Genomic DNA, 18,704 nt, shown 5'->3' with positions numbered 1-18,704 from the left:
ACAGTGGAACCAGTTATTTAATATCTTTCCTTTCACAAATTGATGTTCTTGTTCATAGAGTTACTACCTCATGGTGTGGTGCATTAAACAATGTAACTCTTGAAAAAAAGGTAATTATTCATAGGAGGTTGACTCACTGGTTTAATTCAGAGCTACATATTTAAAAGCATCATGCTCGAAAATTGGAGAGAAAATCACATTCTACACACCTAAAGGTGTCATAATCTGCCTGTATTTGGGGTTTTGAATTTGTGTTCTGCTTACTTTCTCTGCTCTGCCAGGTTCTTCAGTTGCTTTATTTCAGTTAATTTAGGTTTATCAGATTAATTCTGGTGTTTAGGGTTTTGTTACTTTCCTGGATTCCCATGTTAGACGTTTTAGTTTGTATTTTCTTATAGATCTGGTTGCTCTCTGTTTATGTTCTTTTGGCAGTCTCATTATTTACTTATTTCAGTTCATTTAAATGTTTTTGTTACCTCCTTGGACTCCCAGGGACACTACTCAGTTGTGTTAATTAATCACCCTCCCTTCAGTCGCCTCAGGTCTCTCCCACACCAGCTGCACCGGATTCTCTCCTTGATTAGCTCCCTTAGTTCATGGGTCCATTCTCCACTTCCCCTCAGCATTTGTACTTTCTGGTTTTCTGGTCTCACCACTGAATTCTACTGTTTGCTACCTGATGTTATGCTTCATTCCTCCATGCTTATAACTGCCCAGATCTGTACGAGCCTGGTTTTTCCACCAGTTTTCCAAGACCTGGAAATAGTGTAACCATGCCTATTCCTCGCTCTGCTCTGCACCTTGGTCCAACACAAATTCAACATTTCCTGACAAAAAGAGTCCTACTTAATATGGAAAAAAGTCTACTCTTGTATAAAAAGACACTTCGCCAAGCTAGAACAGCTTATTTCTCATCATTACTAGAAGAGAATAAGAATAATCCTAGGTTTCTTTTTAGTACAGTTGCTAAATTTTCACAGTCATAGCTCTGTTGAGTCATCCATTCACTTAGCTTTCAGCACTAATGACCTTATTGTATTCTTTTTAAATAAAATCGATTCTATTAAAAAATAAAATCATTGGCATTCTTCCGAACATGATTACTTCATCTTCAGTAAGTGAGACAGTTTGTACTGTTATGATCCAGTGGAGCTTCCTGAGTTATCAAAAATATTAGCTTAATCTAAACCTTCAACTCGTATGTTAGACCCAATCCCAACCAAATTTAAGGAAATGTTCCCCTTGATGATTACCAGCCCCATTCTAGATTTGATTATTCTATCCTGAGAAAATATGTACTACAGGCTTTTAAAGTAGCTGTAATTAAACCTTTTGTCAGGATCTGCCATTTTGGACTTTGTTTTGGTTTTGTGTTTGTTTACTTTTCAGCTAGATGTTTCTATTCCTTTGGGTTTAGTAGTTATGTTTGTTAATTCCTTCTGTTTCCTGATAGTTTTGTTCTGTCTCCTGCCTCCAAGTTTTAGTAGTTCTTTCTCCCCTTGCCCATAGATTGGTGGTTGCTTTCTCATTTATTTATTACTTAGAATGGTTTTCTCCTCTGAGAATTATTATTATTATTATTATTATTACAGTTCTCTTTGCTTCTTTGAGTTTTCTAGTTTAGTTTCTCGCTTAGTGTTTCTATGCTTGTTTACTGTTAGGTTATTTGTTCTTGCTGCATTTTTCTAGTTTATTAGTTTCTTTTCCCTGTTCCTCCCCTTGTCCTTAGATCCCTTTCAGTTATTGTTATTGTTATATGGTTGGGTGTATTTGGTTTTCGCTTCCCTGCTCCTCCATGTGAGTTAGTGTTTTATCTTTAAATCTAGTTTCCCTTTGGTTTATTTTATAGTTTAGTTTCTCCAGTGTCCCCGTGTCTCCCAGTTTGGTCACCATAGTAACCATTCATTCCCTCAGTCTCCGCACCTGTTCCCACTTCCCATCTGATCACCTTAGCTTCCTCTCATTGGTCCATTCTACTCCTCTCCCTGCTTATATACCTGGTTGTTATAATTATTCTCCGCTGGTTCCTTCCGTTGTACCCATATTGAAGTTCTGTTGGTGCTATGTTTCCTTGTGGAAGGAACTCATGTAAGTTTGGAAGGTTATTCATGTAAAGCTTGGAAAAACCTGTGATTAAAGAAGAAGCCTTCTCTGAACATGCTGCTGCCCAGTTCTTGTCTGCATTTTGGTCCACTACAGCCACAGACACTGACACCTTTACTTAAGAAACCTTCTCTTGATGAAGATGACTTAAGAAATTACAGACCTATATCCAATCTTCTGTTCTTCTCTAAATGTTTTGAGAAAATCCTTGCTAATCAAGTGTATGAGCATTTACACTGTAATGATTTGCACTGAAACAACACCGGTGAAAGTCACCAGTGATTTTCTCTTGGCTTCAGACAATAAACTTGTGTCTGTACTTGTTCTGTTAGATTTTAGTTCTACATTTGATACAGTTTAATAAAATATTCTTTTAGAAAGACTGCAACATGCTGTAGGGATCAGGGGAACACCACTAATCTGGTTTAAATCTTATTTGTCTGACAGATTTCAATTTGTTCATGTAAATGATAAATCTTCAAACACCAGCCCCTTCTGCATTGATACGGGTTGGGTTGGATCGGGTCAGTTAAACAAGGTTTGATTCATTTTCCATTACAATTGAGTACCATCACAGTGGTGCTGGGATTGTTAATAGCAAGGCGGCCCCACGGTCCAAAGTGATGTGATATAGACACAAAAAACAAAGCAACTAACTGCTGCTCTGTTTATGGCTGTTGTCAGACTCAGAGTGAAAGAAGAGAGCCAACGTAGGCTCTTGGCAGCAAGACCTGAAGCATTGTGGATAAGTAAAGGAGAGAGAGAAGCCATCGTGTATCAAACAGAAGGATACAAACTAGAGGATGTGTAAGGGTAAGCTATAGCTCAAGCCCAAGACTAGCTTTCTATAACAGTGCCTATATACACAAAAAGCTCAGCATAAATGATTTAAAAGTTTAAGATTGTTATTGAAATATGCTGTGTATAGTTACGTTGTCTCCTACCCAATCAGTGAGATAAAAGACATAAGTTGTCATCTTTAGACCAGAGTCTTTGAAAAAGAATCTGCTTAGTCAATCAATTAATGTGGATGGCATTATATTGACCTCCAGTAATAAAGTAAATAACCTTGATGGTATACACAATTCTCTAGTGTTTGGTTTCTGGTTTTCATCTACTTGTACTCATTGTCTTCTGCTTCATCTGTGACCGGGTCGCGGGGCAGCAGACTCAGAGGAGAGACCCAGACATCCCTCTCCCCAGACACCTCCTCCAGCTCATCCGGGGGGAGCCATACAGGGGTTGGACAATGAAACTGAAACACCTGTCATTTAATGTGGGAGGTTTCATGGCTAAATTGGACCAGCCTGGTAGCCAGTCTTTATTGATTGCACATTGCACCAGTAAGAGCAGAGTGTGAAGGTTCAATTAGCAGGATAAGAGCACAGTTTTGCTCAAAATATTGAAATGCACACAACATTATGGGTGACATCCCAGAGTTCAAAAGAGGACAAATTGTTGGTGCACGTCTTGCTGGCGCATCTGTGACCAAGACAGCAAGTCTTTGTGATGTATTAAGAGCCACGGTATCCAGGGTAATGTCAGCATACCACCAAGAAGGACGAACCACATCCAACAGGATTAACTGTGGACGCAAGAGGAAGCTGTCTGAAAGGGATGTTTGGGTGCTAACCCGGATTGTATCCAAAAAACATAAAACCATGGCTGCCCAAATCACGGCAGAATTAAATGTGCACCTCAACTCTCCTGTTTCCACCAGAACTGTCCATCGGGAGCTCCACAGGGTCAATATACACGGCCGGGCTGCTATTGCCAAACCTTTGGTCACTCATGCCAATGCAAAATGTTGGTTTCAATGGTGCAAGGAGCGTAAATCTTGGGCTGTGGACATTGTGAAACATGTATTGTTCTCTGATGAGTCCACCTTTACAGGTCCTTCTCAAAATATTAGCATATTGTGATAAAGTTCATTATTTTCCATAATGTCATGATGAAAATTTAACATTCATAAATTTTAGATTCATTGCACACTAAGTTAAATATTTCAGGTCTTTTATTGTCTTAATACGGATGATTGTGGCATACAGCTCATGAAAACCCAAAATTCCTATCTCACAAAATTAGCATATTTCATCCGACCAATAAAAGAAAAGTGTTTTTAATACAAAAAACGTCAACCTTCAAATAATCATGTACAGTTATGCACTCAATACTTGGTCGGGAATCCTTTGGCAGAAGTGACTGCTTCAATGCGGCGTGGCATGGAGGCAATCAGCCTGTGGCACTGCTGAGGTCTTATGGAGGCCCAGGATGCTTCGATAGCGGCCTTTAGCTCATCCAGAGTGTTGGGTCTTGAGTCTCTCAACGTTCTCTTCACAATATCCCACAGATTCTCTATGGGGTTCAGGTCAGGAGAGTTGGCAGGCCAATTGAGCACAGTGATACCATGGTCAGTAAACCATTTACCAGTGGTTTTGGCACTGTGAGCAGGTGCCAGGTCGTGCTGAAAAATGAAATCTTCATCTCCATAAAGCTTTTCTGCAGATGGAAGCATGAAGTGCTCCAAAATCTCCTGATAGCTAGCTGCATTGACCCTGCCCTTGATAAAACACAGTGGACCAACACCCCAGCAGCTGACACGGCACCCCAGACCATCACTGACTGTGGGTACTTGACACTGGACTTCTGGCATTTTGGCATTTCCTTCTCCCCAGTCTTCCTCCAGACTCTGGCACCTTGATTTCCGAATGACATGCAAAATTTGCTTTCATCCGAAAAAAGTACTTTGGACCACTGAGCAACAGTCCAGTGCTGCTTCTTTGTAGCCCATGTCAGGCGCTTCTGCCGCTGTCTCTGGTTCAAAAGTGGCTTGACCTGGGGAACGCGGCACCTGTAACCCATTTCCTGCACATGCCTGTGCACGGTGGCTCTGGATGTTTCTACTCCAGACTCAGTCCACTTCTTCTGCAGGTCCCCCAAGGTCTGGAATCGGCCCTTCTCCACAATCTTCCTCAGGGTCCGGTCACCTCTTCTCGTTGTGCAGCGTTTTCTGCCACACTTTTTCCTTCCCACAGACTTCCCACTGAGGTGCCTTGATACAACACTCTGGGAACAGCCTATTCGTTCAGAAATTTATTTCTGTGTCTTACCCTCTTGCTTGAGGGTGTCAATAGTGGCCTTCTGGACAGCAGTCAGGTCAGCAGTCTTACCCATGATTGGGGTTTTGAGTGATGAACCAGGCTGGGAGTTTTAAAGGCCTCAGGAATCTTTTGCAGGTGTTTAGAGTTAACTTGTTGATTCAGATGATTAGGTTCATAGCTCGTTTAGAGACCCTTTTAATGATATGCTAATTTTGTGAGATAGGAATTTTGGGTTTTCATGAGCTGTATGCCAAAATCATCCGTATTAAGACAATAAAAGACCTGAAATATTTCAGTTAGTGTGCAATGAATCTAAAATATATGAATGTTAAATTTTCATCATGACATTATGGAAAATAATGAACTTTATCACAATATGCTAATATTTTGAGAAGGACCTGTACTGTTTTCCCCACATCTGGGAGAGTTACGGTGTGGAGAAGCCCCAAAGAAGCGTACCACCCAGACTGTTGCATGCCCAGAGTGAAGCATGGGGGTGGATCAGTGATGGTTTTTGCTGCCATATCATGGCATTCCCTTGGCCCAATACTTGTGCTAGATGGGCGCGTCACTGCCAAGGACTACCGAACCATTCTTGTGGACCATGTGCATCCAATGGTTCAAACATTGTATCCTGAAGGCGGTGCCATGTATCAGGATGACAATGCACCAATACACAGCAAGACTGATGAAAGATTGGTTTGATGAACATGAAAGTGAAGTTGAACATCTCCCATGACCTGCACAGTCACCAGATCTAAATATTATTGAGCCACTTTGGGGTGTTTTGGAGGAGCGAGTCAGGAAACGTTTTCCTCCACCAGTATCACGTTGTGACCTGGCCACTATCCTGCAAGAAGAATGGCTTAAAATCTCTCTGACCCCTGTGCAGGACTTGTATATGTCATTCCCAAGACGAACTGACGCTGTATTGGCCGCAAAAGGAGGCCCTACACCATACTAATAAATTATTGTGGTCTAAAACCAGGTGTTTCAGTTTTATTGTCTAACCCCTGTAGTCCCTCCAGGGTATTCTGGGCCATCCCCTGGGCCTCGTCCCGGTTGGACGTGCCTGGAACACCTTCCGAGGAAGGCGTCCAGGAGCCATCCGGTATAGATGCCACAGCCACTTCAACTGGCTCCTCTCGCTGTCGATGTAGGTCTTGGCTAGAGGGGGCCAGCACGACCACGTCATCTGCTGGTTTTGATCTATATTTTGATTATTTTCTCATTATGTTTTTCAGCGTTTCCACTTGGTTCATGTTGTATTGCATCTATTTCTTTACGTATGTTCTTTGTACTTTTTGAGTTATTTCTGTTAGATATAGTTTTATGTTCATATTGTGTTTTCTTGCCACTGCTCCCCCCTCTAATTAGCTCCATTTAGTCTGCCTGCGTTATGCCAATCAGTTTCCCTGTTTTAACTTGTTTGTTATACTCTTTATACTCTTCAGTTCTGTTTACTCCTTGCTGGTTTATACTGTTTTATTCATACCATGCCTGTCTATGTTCGTGCCTGCTTCTGCCACCTCATGTCTGGCTGCAAGCTTTTTCTCTTTGTTAAATAAATCGTTGTACTCACCGTGGTGCTTCTGCTTGCCTGCCTGCAAGTGGGTCAAGCTCCAAGAGCCCTTCCTGACAAGGACATGTCATTCAAATCCCATATTAAACAGGTTTCTAGGATTTCTACGATTTTTTAATCTCCAAAAAAATTACCTAAAATAGACATATACAGGATATGTCTAAGAGGGGTGACGGGGTAATTAGTCAATGCATTTGTAATTTCAAGACTGGACTACTGTAATTCTTTATTATCAGGACATCCACAAAATGCTGTTAAAATCCTTCAGAAAGTAATCCTGGATCAGTTCTTCTTTGTTATTTTAGTGTGTATGCTCTGTTCTGTCATACCCCCAATCGGTCACTGCAGATGGCCGCTCACACCGAGCCTGGTTCTGCTGGAGGTTTTCTCTTGTTAAAGGGGAGTTTTCCTTTCCGCTGTCGCTACATGCATGCCTGGCATGAGGGACTGGTGCAAAGTCAATGACACAATGAAAGTGACTGTCCAGTGTCGCTACATGCACATCCAGGAGGAGTGAATGCTGCATGTCACTGACTGGATGCAATCTGCTTAGATAGAAAACTTTTTAATCAATCTGAATAATAAACTAAATTTAACTGCATTATTTGATAACTCGGATGAATTTATACGTAGTTGGAATCTGTGTGATTCGATTGATTTGACTTTCTAAAGTGCCTTGAGAAGAAATGTGTTGTAAATTGGTGCTAAATAAATAAACTGAACTGAATCACTACATCACTCCCCTGAGCCCATGAAGGTGGCTCACCTCTGTAAAAGTCCTCCTTAGCTATCAAGGGGTGTAACAGAGATGGGCTGACTTCTACCCCCTTGCCTCATCTGTCCTTTCCCAAAACCAATGGAAATTGCTAATCGGCGCCTTAATCGTGCCTTAACGTGTTTTGAGGAAGGGGCTTTAAAAGTATATGTGTCTTCTATATCAGAGGTCAGAACTCTTATTATTTTACACTGTATTACCAATGGAATTCTTGATGACTTTGGTGTCAAGTGATTTCAGATCATTTACAGGATCCTCCCTTGCAACTGTAGGCGGATCCCTGCCTTTTCTTATGATCATCCTCACCCAATGAGGTAAGATTTGGCATGGAGCTCCAGATGGGGATAGGTGGTCAGTTTCTATTTCTTCTCTTTCTGAAAAATTGCACAAACAGTTGTGACCTTCTCAACAAGCTTCCAGGTGAAGGTAATGTAGCACCTTCCAGCCTGGTAAATATGAATATTTGATCAACATGTTTTTTTAAAGCCAGTCTCATTTGTCTGCAAACAATTATCCTGTCCCTGATATGCTTTGACAAATTGTGGTGAGGCTGGAATGGAAGAGATGTATTCTGTGGAAATTGTTTGACTGATTGATCTGTGTGCCACATGGGAACATTCTCAATCTCTAGGAGCCACAGCTCTGCTTGGGTTGTACTGGTTTAAATACTTATTTCACTCACCGACATTAACTTGCTAATTTACACTACAGGTCAAACGTTTTAAAACGCCTTTCTCATTCAATGGTTTATTACTATTTACATCGTACATACATTCTCAATGAAGGCATCAAAACAGTGAATGAACACATATGGAATTATGAAGCAAACCAAAAATTGTAAAAGAACTTTAAATATGTTATATTTTAGATGCCTTCGAGTAGCCACCCTTTGCTGTAATGACTGAAATGTTAACCTTTGGCTGTCTCTCAATGAACGTCTGGGAAGTTCTTTCAAGTTTCTTTGGAAAACCATTTCAAGTGACCACCTCATGAAGCTCATGGAGAGAAGAGAACAAAGCAGGAATCAAAGCAAAGGGTGGGTATTTTGTAATAATCTAAAATATAAAATTGTTTAGAGTTATTTACACTTTTTGTTTACTACATCATTCCATGTGTGTGTATTCACAGGTTTGTTGTCTCTGGTGAGAATCTTTAATTTAAATAAAGAAACCTATTACTTGAGAAAGGCGTTCTAAAACGTTTGACCAGTAGTGTATGTTTGAAAGGCCTTTTGCCAACAGGATGTTTAGGTATAAATGGAAACATGATTTGCCCCTCATAAACCACCTGGCTCATAAAGAGCCGGGTTTCTAATGTAGTTTATTTCTAATGTAGTTTATTTGTGTTAAGGGTGTTGATCTTACCAGCTCTATGGCATCTAACAGTGTGGTGAAGTTTGGGTTGGACTTGTATTTCTGGATGACTGAGGAACGGAGAGTTTTACCTGCACACTCTATGAACACCTGTAAAAGATGAACATCTTCAAGTAAATTTTTGTGAGACCCCTGATTTATTAATAAGCTTCTAAAATACAGTTAGAAAGCACACTAAATGCAAATGTATTGACAGTAATGAAAACTATGTATAATCCAGTTTCTCTTTGAAATCAGTGATTTTCTCAAACCTGTGGCCGATCAACAGAAAGGAGCTGAACCTTCTTCAGCTCCCTCAGTCCCCAGAACAAAACCTGTTGGGAATAATAAACATCTGTTTTAAAAGTTAATTGAAAGATCACCTCAACTGCTATTGATCAGAAGTTAAACCATCCGAACCTCCAGCCTGTAGGTGCTGAGAACAGGCCTGATGTTGGCAGGAACAGTATAGATACCTCCTTCCTGTTCTTCTAAATCTGGCAGAATCAGCTGGCCAGATTTTGAAATCTACACGGTGGTCATAGGACAAGTTAAATGTGGATTAATGTGATTAGAACTGTGCGTTAAGTAAGCATAGGCAGGTTATCAGTGTTAAGGTACAGTATACTACGGTTTTAAACAGTTAACAGCTAAAACAAATCCAGAATATCATACATATGGTTTAAAGTCCTATTAATGAGATGCCAAAAAAGTTGCAGAGTGACTGGAGTTCTGTCGCTAAATGGAGTAGAGTTCTAGACTTGCCCCACCCTTACTGACTCTGGCACACCACCAGTCTCCTCTACACATTTCTCATGTTCACAAAGAAGACCGTCAGCTGTTTGGATAATCATGGTGAAGAGACAGCAGGAGTGCTGCCCACTACTGTTACTGAAGGATATAAATATTAAACTGAATTTGACCACATTGATTAATAACTGGGATCAATTGGAGTGTATTTACTTGACTTGGAATATGTATGATTCGACTAAATTGACTTTTGTTGTAAAGTGCCTTGAGACATGTTTTGTGAATTGTCGCTATATAAACTGATCTGAACTGATTTGTTCAGATTATTTTAAATGAGATTGTATACAGCAATTAGAGACAAAGATTCCTTTACCTGTTGTACAAAGATGTCATATAGCTTAATTGTATACATCTGGGGCCATGGAGGTGTCCTGAATGACTAACCTGCAGCAGTTCGAATGCAGCCAGTAGGTCTCCACCTGACTGGCTCCCACAGTGAAGTGGGCTGTACTGCAAGGTGGGGGGAAAGTAGGGTTCAGAAGCTAGGCGCACTTCAGGGACCGCCACTGTGGCTCCTAGATACTCTGCTTTTCCCTGTAAAGAGGGAGCAGGGAGGGGTTCAGAGATGGCAGACACTAAGACTCTTCTAAATTATCTGTCTGCTGTTGGGATTACCAGAGCATCATCATCGTACACCTCGACAACAACGTGTGGAGGCTCCTCCTGGATGTGCTGCAGGTCTCCACTTAGCAGAAGTGGGCTCATTTGTAAACAATGATTCCATGTAGGACTGAGAGTCTGACTGATGATCTGACAACACACAAAACAAGAATATCAAGAAAGAGATCATACATGGACAGCAGAAAGTCCAGCAGGTGTAAGACAAGTTCATTCTAAACTTACACAATTTATCCCGCATGCTTTTAAAGTATTTTATGTCAGGAAACGGTCTTATAGTCTTGATCTAGCATTACATGTAATTACACACTTACATTGGTGGTTTGGCTGTGTGAGAGAAATGTGACTCGGGCAAATGGGTCCGAAAGGCCCGTGTTGTCTGCAGCAATCAGGCCACGAGCCTGATACATGTGGCACCGTAGCTGGAATTTGTGCGGTTCTTGAGAAACAAACAGCAGCGAGTCAGTTTACAAACTCTTTGATACACTGACATTTACCTGATAAAAATGTCAGAGTGTGAGCAGGATACCTTCTGCCTGCATTACTTCATGACTTTGAGCCAATAAAAGTCATTAGAATGCAATGGTCCATTTCAGTTATGAAGAATATAAATCTATTACAATGCTTTTAAGACAACTGACCTCTTATTTACTAACAGACTTTATGTGGCTGTTAAAGTTCATGTCTGAGTGTATAACTACACCAAGGTTTCTGGCATCCTCTGGCAACAAATGTTTTCAGCGTTATTGTTTCTTAATGGTTTATAACCTTATAAAGATTGAGGGGCAACAGCAAACTTTAAGATTGCTGCTAATGTTTCCCTCTTTGGGTCATGAAACCCACTTACTCCAGAACATTGAGGATTATTGTGAAACCTTAAAAGATAAATGGACATAGTGCCAAGATTTTGCATATTGGTGCTTCTTCCTCACCTGGGCAAAGCAGGTATGAAGGAGGGCTGTTGGTCTCGGTGCCCCCTGGGCCTGGTCTGTATCCTGCAGACAGGTCATCCAGCATATGGCTGGAGTCTGAGCAAGCTCCAAACCACAGATACGCATCCAGCTTGGCTTGAACCTGGAATCCTGCAGGCCGCTTCCCTGGAGGCTACACACACACACACACACACACACGAGTTTTTTTTTTTTTTATACCAGTCATGCCGCAGTGTAAAGGACCTGTGTAATATATGTGTTCTAACCTTCAGATACAGTGTTACTATCTTCCCACAGAGTATTCCTCTTGCCTCCCGGTTGCTGGAGTATAACAGGTCTCTGGTTCGGACTCTGGCGTATGCAACACGTTTGTTGTTGCTAAGCAACCACACAAACATGTCTGGGACTGTGTGTTGTGGCTGCAGTGTGAGGATGTGCATACGTGAAAACGAAAATCTAGAGTGTTGATGGTAAATATATCAGTCAGAAACTGTTAAAACTTTTCTCATACCTCCTCCACGAGAAAACATAGTTTTTGTATTAGCTTAGTTGCGTCCTGTAGCATTTCTTTCACTCCTGCTGCTCTTTTCCTATCTCCCAGCGAATCAGCCTCTCCTATCAAACTCTCCTGCAACACACACATATGCCCAAATTGCCATGTACTGTGTTCTGCTAATGCTTTGAAATAACATTTTGCTGGAGAACACACTTTAGCTCCATGCTGTCCTGCTCCTTCTCTCAAAAAACATCTCTTTAGAGCTTTGAAAAACATATACTCATTATATACTCATTTAGACTGACTACCATAGTAGAACGAATCAATACACCCAACTATACAGTTGAACCCTTTCTGTTTCCTTGTGCTGCCGTATCGATGCCAAAAGACTCAATGTAAATGGTTTTGGGGAACAATATACAGATTGGGCATCCTGAAAGATCTTCGGAGAGCCACCATAAAGTATTTTTTTAATTGATAAATTTAGCTGTAAACATAAAAAATGTTATGCTGTGTGTGGTCGAAAACTAACACTGCACATCACCTCGAACACAGCATTGTGAAACATGAAGCTGTGGGGAAGCTGCAAAAGACATCAGACTGTCATAAAGGTTCACCTTTTATCAGGACAACAATCCTAAACATACAGCAAAAGTTAAAATGGGGTAGTTCAGATCAAAGCATATTAATGTGTTAGAATGCCCAAGATAATATCCAGAAATAACTACATATAAGAATCTATGACAAGACATTATCCTATTTCAGTAAGCTTCAGCTATTTTGCAAAGGAGCAAAAATGTTTGTCACTAGATGAGCAAAGCTAATAGAGACATACACAGAAACATACAGTACAGTAAAAACAACAAAAAGGTGGTTTTACAAGTATTTATTTGGGGTGGCTGATGCATATTCAAATGTATGCCACATTTTTCTAGATTTATATTTCTGTGAAATAAAAACCAAGGGTATCAGCACTCTGCAAGGTACTGAATGTGTTTGTGAGCTGTGGCCACAAGAAGTAGTCATCTAACAACTGTGATAGATAGGAAGTTGATGTTTTTATGGCAGTTAACATGGGGTTCATTCAACTGTTCCTGTTGCACTATAGAATTTACTCTATAATGAGGTTGCAAACCACTGGACACCAAAAAGAATACACAATTCCATCATGTTGACGGTCATCCAAGGTGGTGGTATTGTGATGGTCTGCATGCTTTGCTTCTAAACAGGACCTAGACATTTTGCTGTAACTGATGGAATCTTGAATTCTGCTCTTTATCAGAAGATCCTAAAGGAGAAGATCCATCCATCTGTTTGTGACTGAGCTCAAGGCACTTGGGTTACACAACAGAACAATGATCTAAACCACACCAGCAAATCCACCTCTAAATGGCTCAAAGATTTTGGCATGGCCTATAGTCAAAGTCTGGACTTAAATCCAATTGTGATGTCTAAAAAATGCCATTTAAACCCTCCAGCATGGTGAGAGCAAGAGTGGACCAAAATTCCTTCACAGTGATGTAGAAGAATCATTACCAGTTATCACAAATGCTTGATTGTAGTTGTTGGTTTCAATGGTGGCACAACCAATTAAGAGATTTAGGAGGACATGATTTTTTTTACAGAGGGCCTCGTTAGTGTGGATAGCTTCTTTCATTTAATAAATAAAATAATCACTTGAAAACGGCTTTTTGTCTTTACTCAGAAAATCACTGGTGTCGGATAAAAACATTGCATCTCTGAATATATACTCTGAAACTTTTCACTAGAAATGTGTCAGTGAAACCTCGGACAGAAGTGAAGGGTTGTCTGTACAGTTGGTACTCCCAAGAAAACAAAACAAATTTAAATGGAGATATAAAGTTTTTGCCCTACAGAAACAATACCTTGTTCCGATATAAAATTAGTTTGATGATCTGAAAAATTTTACTGTAAAAAAACTCCACAAAACTGGAAGAACTCTGTGAGAGAGGAGACAAACATTTTTTCATTGCCATTTATGTGTAAAATCCTAATTATTAATCAGATATTAAATTAAACACATATTAATCTGGCATCAGTTGATTAAACCTGAAAGATTTATCTTGGATTTTATTCAACTTATCCTAAGTAGGTCCTGCTTGCCTCACCAGCTCCTGTTTGCACATAGTCAAACGTTTCTTGTCCAGCAGTGTCAGGTTGCTGCTCTTCAGCTCTGCCTTCAATTTGGCCTCGGCGACATCAATGAAATTCCTGTAGAAAACACATGTATGAAACAGTGAAACCAAATTCTTCCATGGTGATGTGGGAAACTGATGAAAGTCATTCAAAATAAAATGTCTGCTGCAAGTTAGTACAGCTAAATGTGATTTACTGTACAAGCTATTTAATCGTGGGTTATACTTTTCAGTTACATTTATTGGCTTCATCTTTGTGTAATAAAAACATAGATGCTAGAATATACAGAGTTTTTTGGCATTGAGGTAATATTTAAATTATTCTACCAATAGATGAAGACATGATTAGATTTATTTTACCCTGATTTCTAAAAGCCAGGATCTGTAATCGAAGGCTGGAAGTAGATATAATGTTAAATATTGCAGTGTGTATGTAAAATATGTATTATTATTGCTTTGTGTCAAATAATTTTCTAATTATGCTTGTTTGTCCTTGCATATTCTTAGAAAACGTTTATCAGTAGAAGTTAGGGTTAAATGGAGCAAACAGAAACTGAGTCCATTAAGCAGGAACTGGGTAAACAGATGCTTGCAGAGATAAGATACTGGAGTTAACACATTCCCATTGTGTAACTTTGTGTTTGTGTGGGTTGTGGGGGACAGTTTCAGAGTGTCACTGTAAAGTTTGACGGTTTTGTCTGATACTCTCCTGTTGCAACAGCAATAAATGTTACTTTACTACTTACTCTTACTCTATCCAACTGGCTATTTCACGGATTAGTTAAGTGATCTATTTCCACCACTTCGGCAATCCCAAGATCTTGCTCTCCTGACTGTCATTTCTGCACTGAAAAAAGTCAGTATTTTTTACACATTGGTTCCATTATACTTTGAGGTGACTTCCTCAGTCATGACAATAAAATGTCACAAACACATCAAGGGAAATGGATAATAAAACACTGGGCTTAAGCCAATAGCTAGACTATAACAGGGCTTATAAGATCCACAATATACCTTCTGGTTGGACCACTGCTCTGCTCAATCATTGTCTAATGCCTTAACATTTCAAAATTACACTATAAACTCAGGTATTAAACTGTATTTTCAAATCCTATATAGTAGCACGTCAGCAGCACTGAGTGCTCTGGTACCAAAACCCAATTTGGGGAGTGGTTGTACCACTAGGTCTAGCACAAACCATTACCGGCTTTCAAAAACTGTCATGAAGAGAGATCTTTCTTCCATGTGCTCACTAAAGCCTAGAATGAGATCCCACAGCACATAAGGACTATTCCCACATTAAGACTTTTAAAGAAGTCCAATGCTCTCTATGAGATATCTATCAGTTATCGCTGCAGACACTGACATTTGGCCTCATCATATCTACAGGTCCTTCTCAAAATATTAGCATATTGTGATAAAGTTCATTATTTTCCATAATGTAATGATGAAAATTTAACATTCATATATTTTAGATTCATTGCACACTAACTGAAATATTTCAGGTCTTTTATTGTCTTAATACGGATGATTTTGGCATACAGCTCATGAAAACCCAAAATGCCTATCTCACAAAATTAGCATATTTCATCCGACCAATAAAAGAAAAGTGTTTTTAATACAAAAAACGTCAACCTTCAAATAATCATGTACAGTTATGCACTCAATACTTGGTCGGGAATCCTTTTGCAGAAATGTTCTGCTTCAATGCGGCGTGGCATGGAGGCAATCAGCCTGTGGCACTGCTGAGGTCTTATGGAGGCCCAGGATGCTTCGATAGCGGCCTTTAGCTCATCCAGAATGTTGGATCTTCAGTCTCTCAACGTTCTCTTCACAATATTCCACAGATTCTCTATGGGGTTCAGGTCAGGAGAGTTGGCAGGCCAATTGAGCACAGTGATACCATGGTCAGTAAACCATTTACCAGTGGTTTTGGCACTGTGAGCAGGTGCCAGGTCGTGCTGAAAAATGAAATCTTCATCTCCATAAAGCTTTTCAGCAGATGGAAGCATGAAGTGCTCCAAAATCTCCTGATAGCTAGCTGCATTGTGATAAAACACAGTGGACCAACACCCCAGCAGCTGACACGGCACCCCAGACCATCACTGACTGTGGGTACTTGACACTGGACTTCTGGCATTTTGGCATTTCCTTCTCCCCAGTCTTCCTCCAGACTCTGGCACCTTGATTTCCGAATGACATGCAGAATTTGCTTTCATCCGAAAAAAGTACTTTGGACCACTGAGCAACAGTCCAGTGCTGCTTCTCTGTAGCCCAGGTCAGGCGCTTCTGCAGCTGTTTCTGGTTCAAAAGTGGCTTGACCTGGGGAATGCGGCACCTGTAGCCCATTTCCTGCACACGCCTGTGCACGGTGGCTCTGGATGTTTCTACTCCAGACTCAGTCCACTGCTTCCGCAGGTCCCCCAAGGTCTGGAATCGGCCCTTCTCCAAAATCTTCCTCAGGGTCCGGTCACCTCTTCTCGTTGTGCAGCGTTTTCTGTCACACTTTTTCCTTCCCACAGACTTCCCACTGAGGTGCCTTGATACAGCACTCTGGGAACAGCTTATTCGTTCAGAAATTTCTTTCTGTGTCTTACCCTCTTGCTTGAGGGTGTCAATAGTGGCCTTATGGACAGCAGTCAGGTCGGCAGTCTTACCCACGATTGGGGTTTTGAGTGATGAACCAGGCTGGGAGTTTTAAAGGCCTCAGGAATCTTTTGCAGGTGTTTAGAGTTAACTCGTTGATTCAGATGATTAGGTTCATAGCTCGTTTAGAGACCCTTTTAATGATATGCTAATTTTGTGAGATAGAAATTTTGGGTTTTCATGAGCTGTATGCCAAAATCATCCGTATTAAGACAATAAAAGACCTGAAATATTTCAGCTAGTGTGCAATGAATCTAAAATATATGAATGTTAAATTGTCATCATGACATTATGGAAAATAATGAACTTTATCACATTATGCTAATATTTTGAGAAGGACCTGTATGTGCGTGTGTTGTTCTGTGTTAGTTAATGTGATGATGTTGATGTATGTTTGTGTTGTCATGTTCTGCAGAGCAGAAACCTGCTGAAAAACAGTATATGTACTCAGTCAGGTCTGATTACTTTAATATTTTCCTGTTTTAAAAATCTAACTGAATAAATCAATAAAATTAAATTTTGTTTTTATACCTGGCAGTTGTGGAGATTTGCAAGTTGCAAAATTAAATAAAGTAATGGAGTCTCTGAGCAAATATGATAGAAATAATTTTAGATTTAGAGGAAAGTGTCACACATTAAACGGCAATGTCACAAAACTTTAACAGGTTTAGTTTGCCATCCAACATGGTGGATAGTTCAAATGATTTACTGACGCAAGGTTCAAAGGCTCTATAGTTGGTCTTAAAATTAGCAGTGAAAGCTTAAGTGTAACTACCTGGCATCCAAACAAAAATCTCTGAGAGCAGATCTTAAAGTTGGTTCAGCTGCTGGGTCCAACTTCTTATGCATCTCAGAAGCAATAGAAACACCCTCCTCCTGTAGGACACAAAGGTAGCCAAGCAAAAATGATCACAACAGGAATGCAAATTTAACAACAGCAGTTTAAGCTCACTTTGAAATTATTTGGAAGTCTCTGATACAAATGTCTTTGGAAGTAAATAAAAATACATATTTATACATTCAGGTAATGAAATAATGCTACAATACTATTCAGCATTCCAAATGCATAAAAATCAATAAAAGAAAAAAAACTGAGACAAAAATACAGGAAATAACACTTCAGCACCACAATCATCAAGAAAAAGCATTTTAAAATGTATTTTTTAACTATTTACTCCCCTCACTTTAGGTGCAGCTACATCTGGATTTTGCTTTGCAGTGAATGAAGTAAGGTGAAAAGCAATAATATAATCTAGAGCTGGTGCACCAGCTTCATTCTTTACATATTTGAGGCTATTGGATCTGCCTTCTGCAGGTGTGTTTATGAAATAAATATAAATTTCAAAGTAAATAAATTTTTTTTTTACCTGTATTGGATTTTTGAATTTATTAAAACCTGGATTCCCAGTAGATTAACTTCAAGCCACTAAAGCGGTGCATCTTAAGTAAAAAATAAAAACTTGAAAGATGGTACACATATGAAAGGGTGTGTGTGTGTGCGCGTGCGTGCGTGTCTGCTCCTATTTTTGCAGCAGAGGACCATTTTTCATATTTCACCATCAAAGTGAGGGCAAGTGAAATTTTCATGGTCCTCACATGTTATTTTGCTATGGGTCAGGTTTAGGACTAAGGTGTGAATTGAGTTATGGTTAGGCCTAGGGTTAGGTATGTACTTGTAATGATTAGGTTTATGGGTAAGGTTAGGGTTAGCCCATAGAAAGGGTTGAAAACGAATGGACATCAATGGAAGTCAATTAGAGTCAATGCAAGGTCCTTACAACATATAGTAAGACAAGTGTGTGTGTGTGTGTGTGTGTGTGTGTGTGTTGGTACTTACAAACAGGATGGCGATATTCTCCAGCATATTTGAGTTGTACAGCCGGTAGGTTCTGTCCTCCCAGTAGCTCATCACATTAATACAGGGCTTCTTCTTTTCCAGAGGCAAATACATGTAGTGTCTGAACATAATCACACACAAACATTGTTGTGTAAATACAAGAGAACTAAACTGAAAATTTGATAATATTGCATATATATTCTACATGTTTTTATGCCACAGGATTACAGACGTTGCTTTGATAATAATTAATGATGATCAGTTAAGTATCGACCTGAGGAGCTGGCAGGGCTTGT

The 18,704-nt window shown here is 39.9% G+C and overlaps 1 protein-coding gene across 1 annotated transcript in view; it reads right to left on the bottom strand.

Annotated features, from left to right (window-relative positions):
* Positions 1 to 18,704, bottom strand: part of fer1l6 (fer-1 like family member 6) — a 101,639-nt gene that overhangs the window by 33,189 nt on the left and 49,746 nt on the right. Inside the window, exons 16-27 of the mRNA XM_047370648.1 lie at positions 18,409 to 18,529; positions 17,347 to 17,447; positions 13,890 to 14,001; positions 11,785 to 11,901; positions 11,540 to 11,692; positions 11,274 to 11,445; positions 10,656 to 10,780; positions 10,339 to 10,473; positions 10,108 to 10,257; positions 9,334 to 9,441; positions 9,186 to 9,248; positions 8,926 to 9,024 (exon numbers count right to left, since the gene is read on the bottom strand). Coding sequence (XP_047226604.1) covers positions 8,926 to 9,024; positions 9,186 to 9,248; positions 9,334 to 9,441; positions 10,108 to 10,257; positions 10,339 to 10,473; positions 10,656 to 10,780; positions 11,274 to 11,445; positions 11,540 to 11,692; positions 11,785 to 11,901; positions 13,890 to 14,001; positions 17,347 to 17,447; positions 18,409 to 18,529 — 1,456 coding nt within the window. The remainder of the gene's footprint in view (positions 1 to 8,925; positions 9,025 to 9,185; positions 9,249 to 9,333; positions 9,442 to 10,107; positions 10,258 to 10,338; positions 10,474 to 10,655; positions 10,781 to 11,273; positions 11,446 to 11,539; positions 11,693 to 11,784; positions 11,902 to 13,889; positions 14,002 to 17,346; positions 17,448 to 18,408; positions 18,530 to 18,704) is intronic.

This window comes from Girardinichthys multiradiatus, chromosome 7 (assembly GCF_021462225.1).
Source record: "Girardinichthys multiradiatus isolate DD_20200921_A chromosome 7, DD_fGirMul_XY1, whole genome shotgun sequence".
Lineage (NCBI taxonomy): Eukaryota > Metazoa > Chordata > Actinopteri > Cyprinodontiformes > Goodeidae > Girardinichthys > Girardinichthys multiradiatus.
This window is presented reverse-complemented; position numbering and strand designations above follow the sequence as displayed.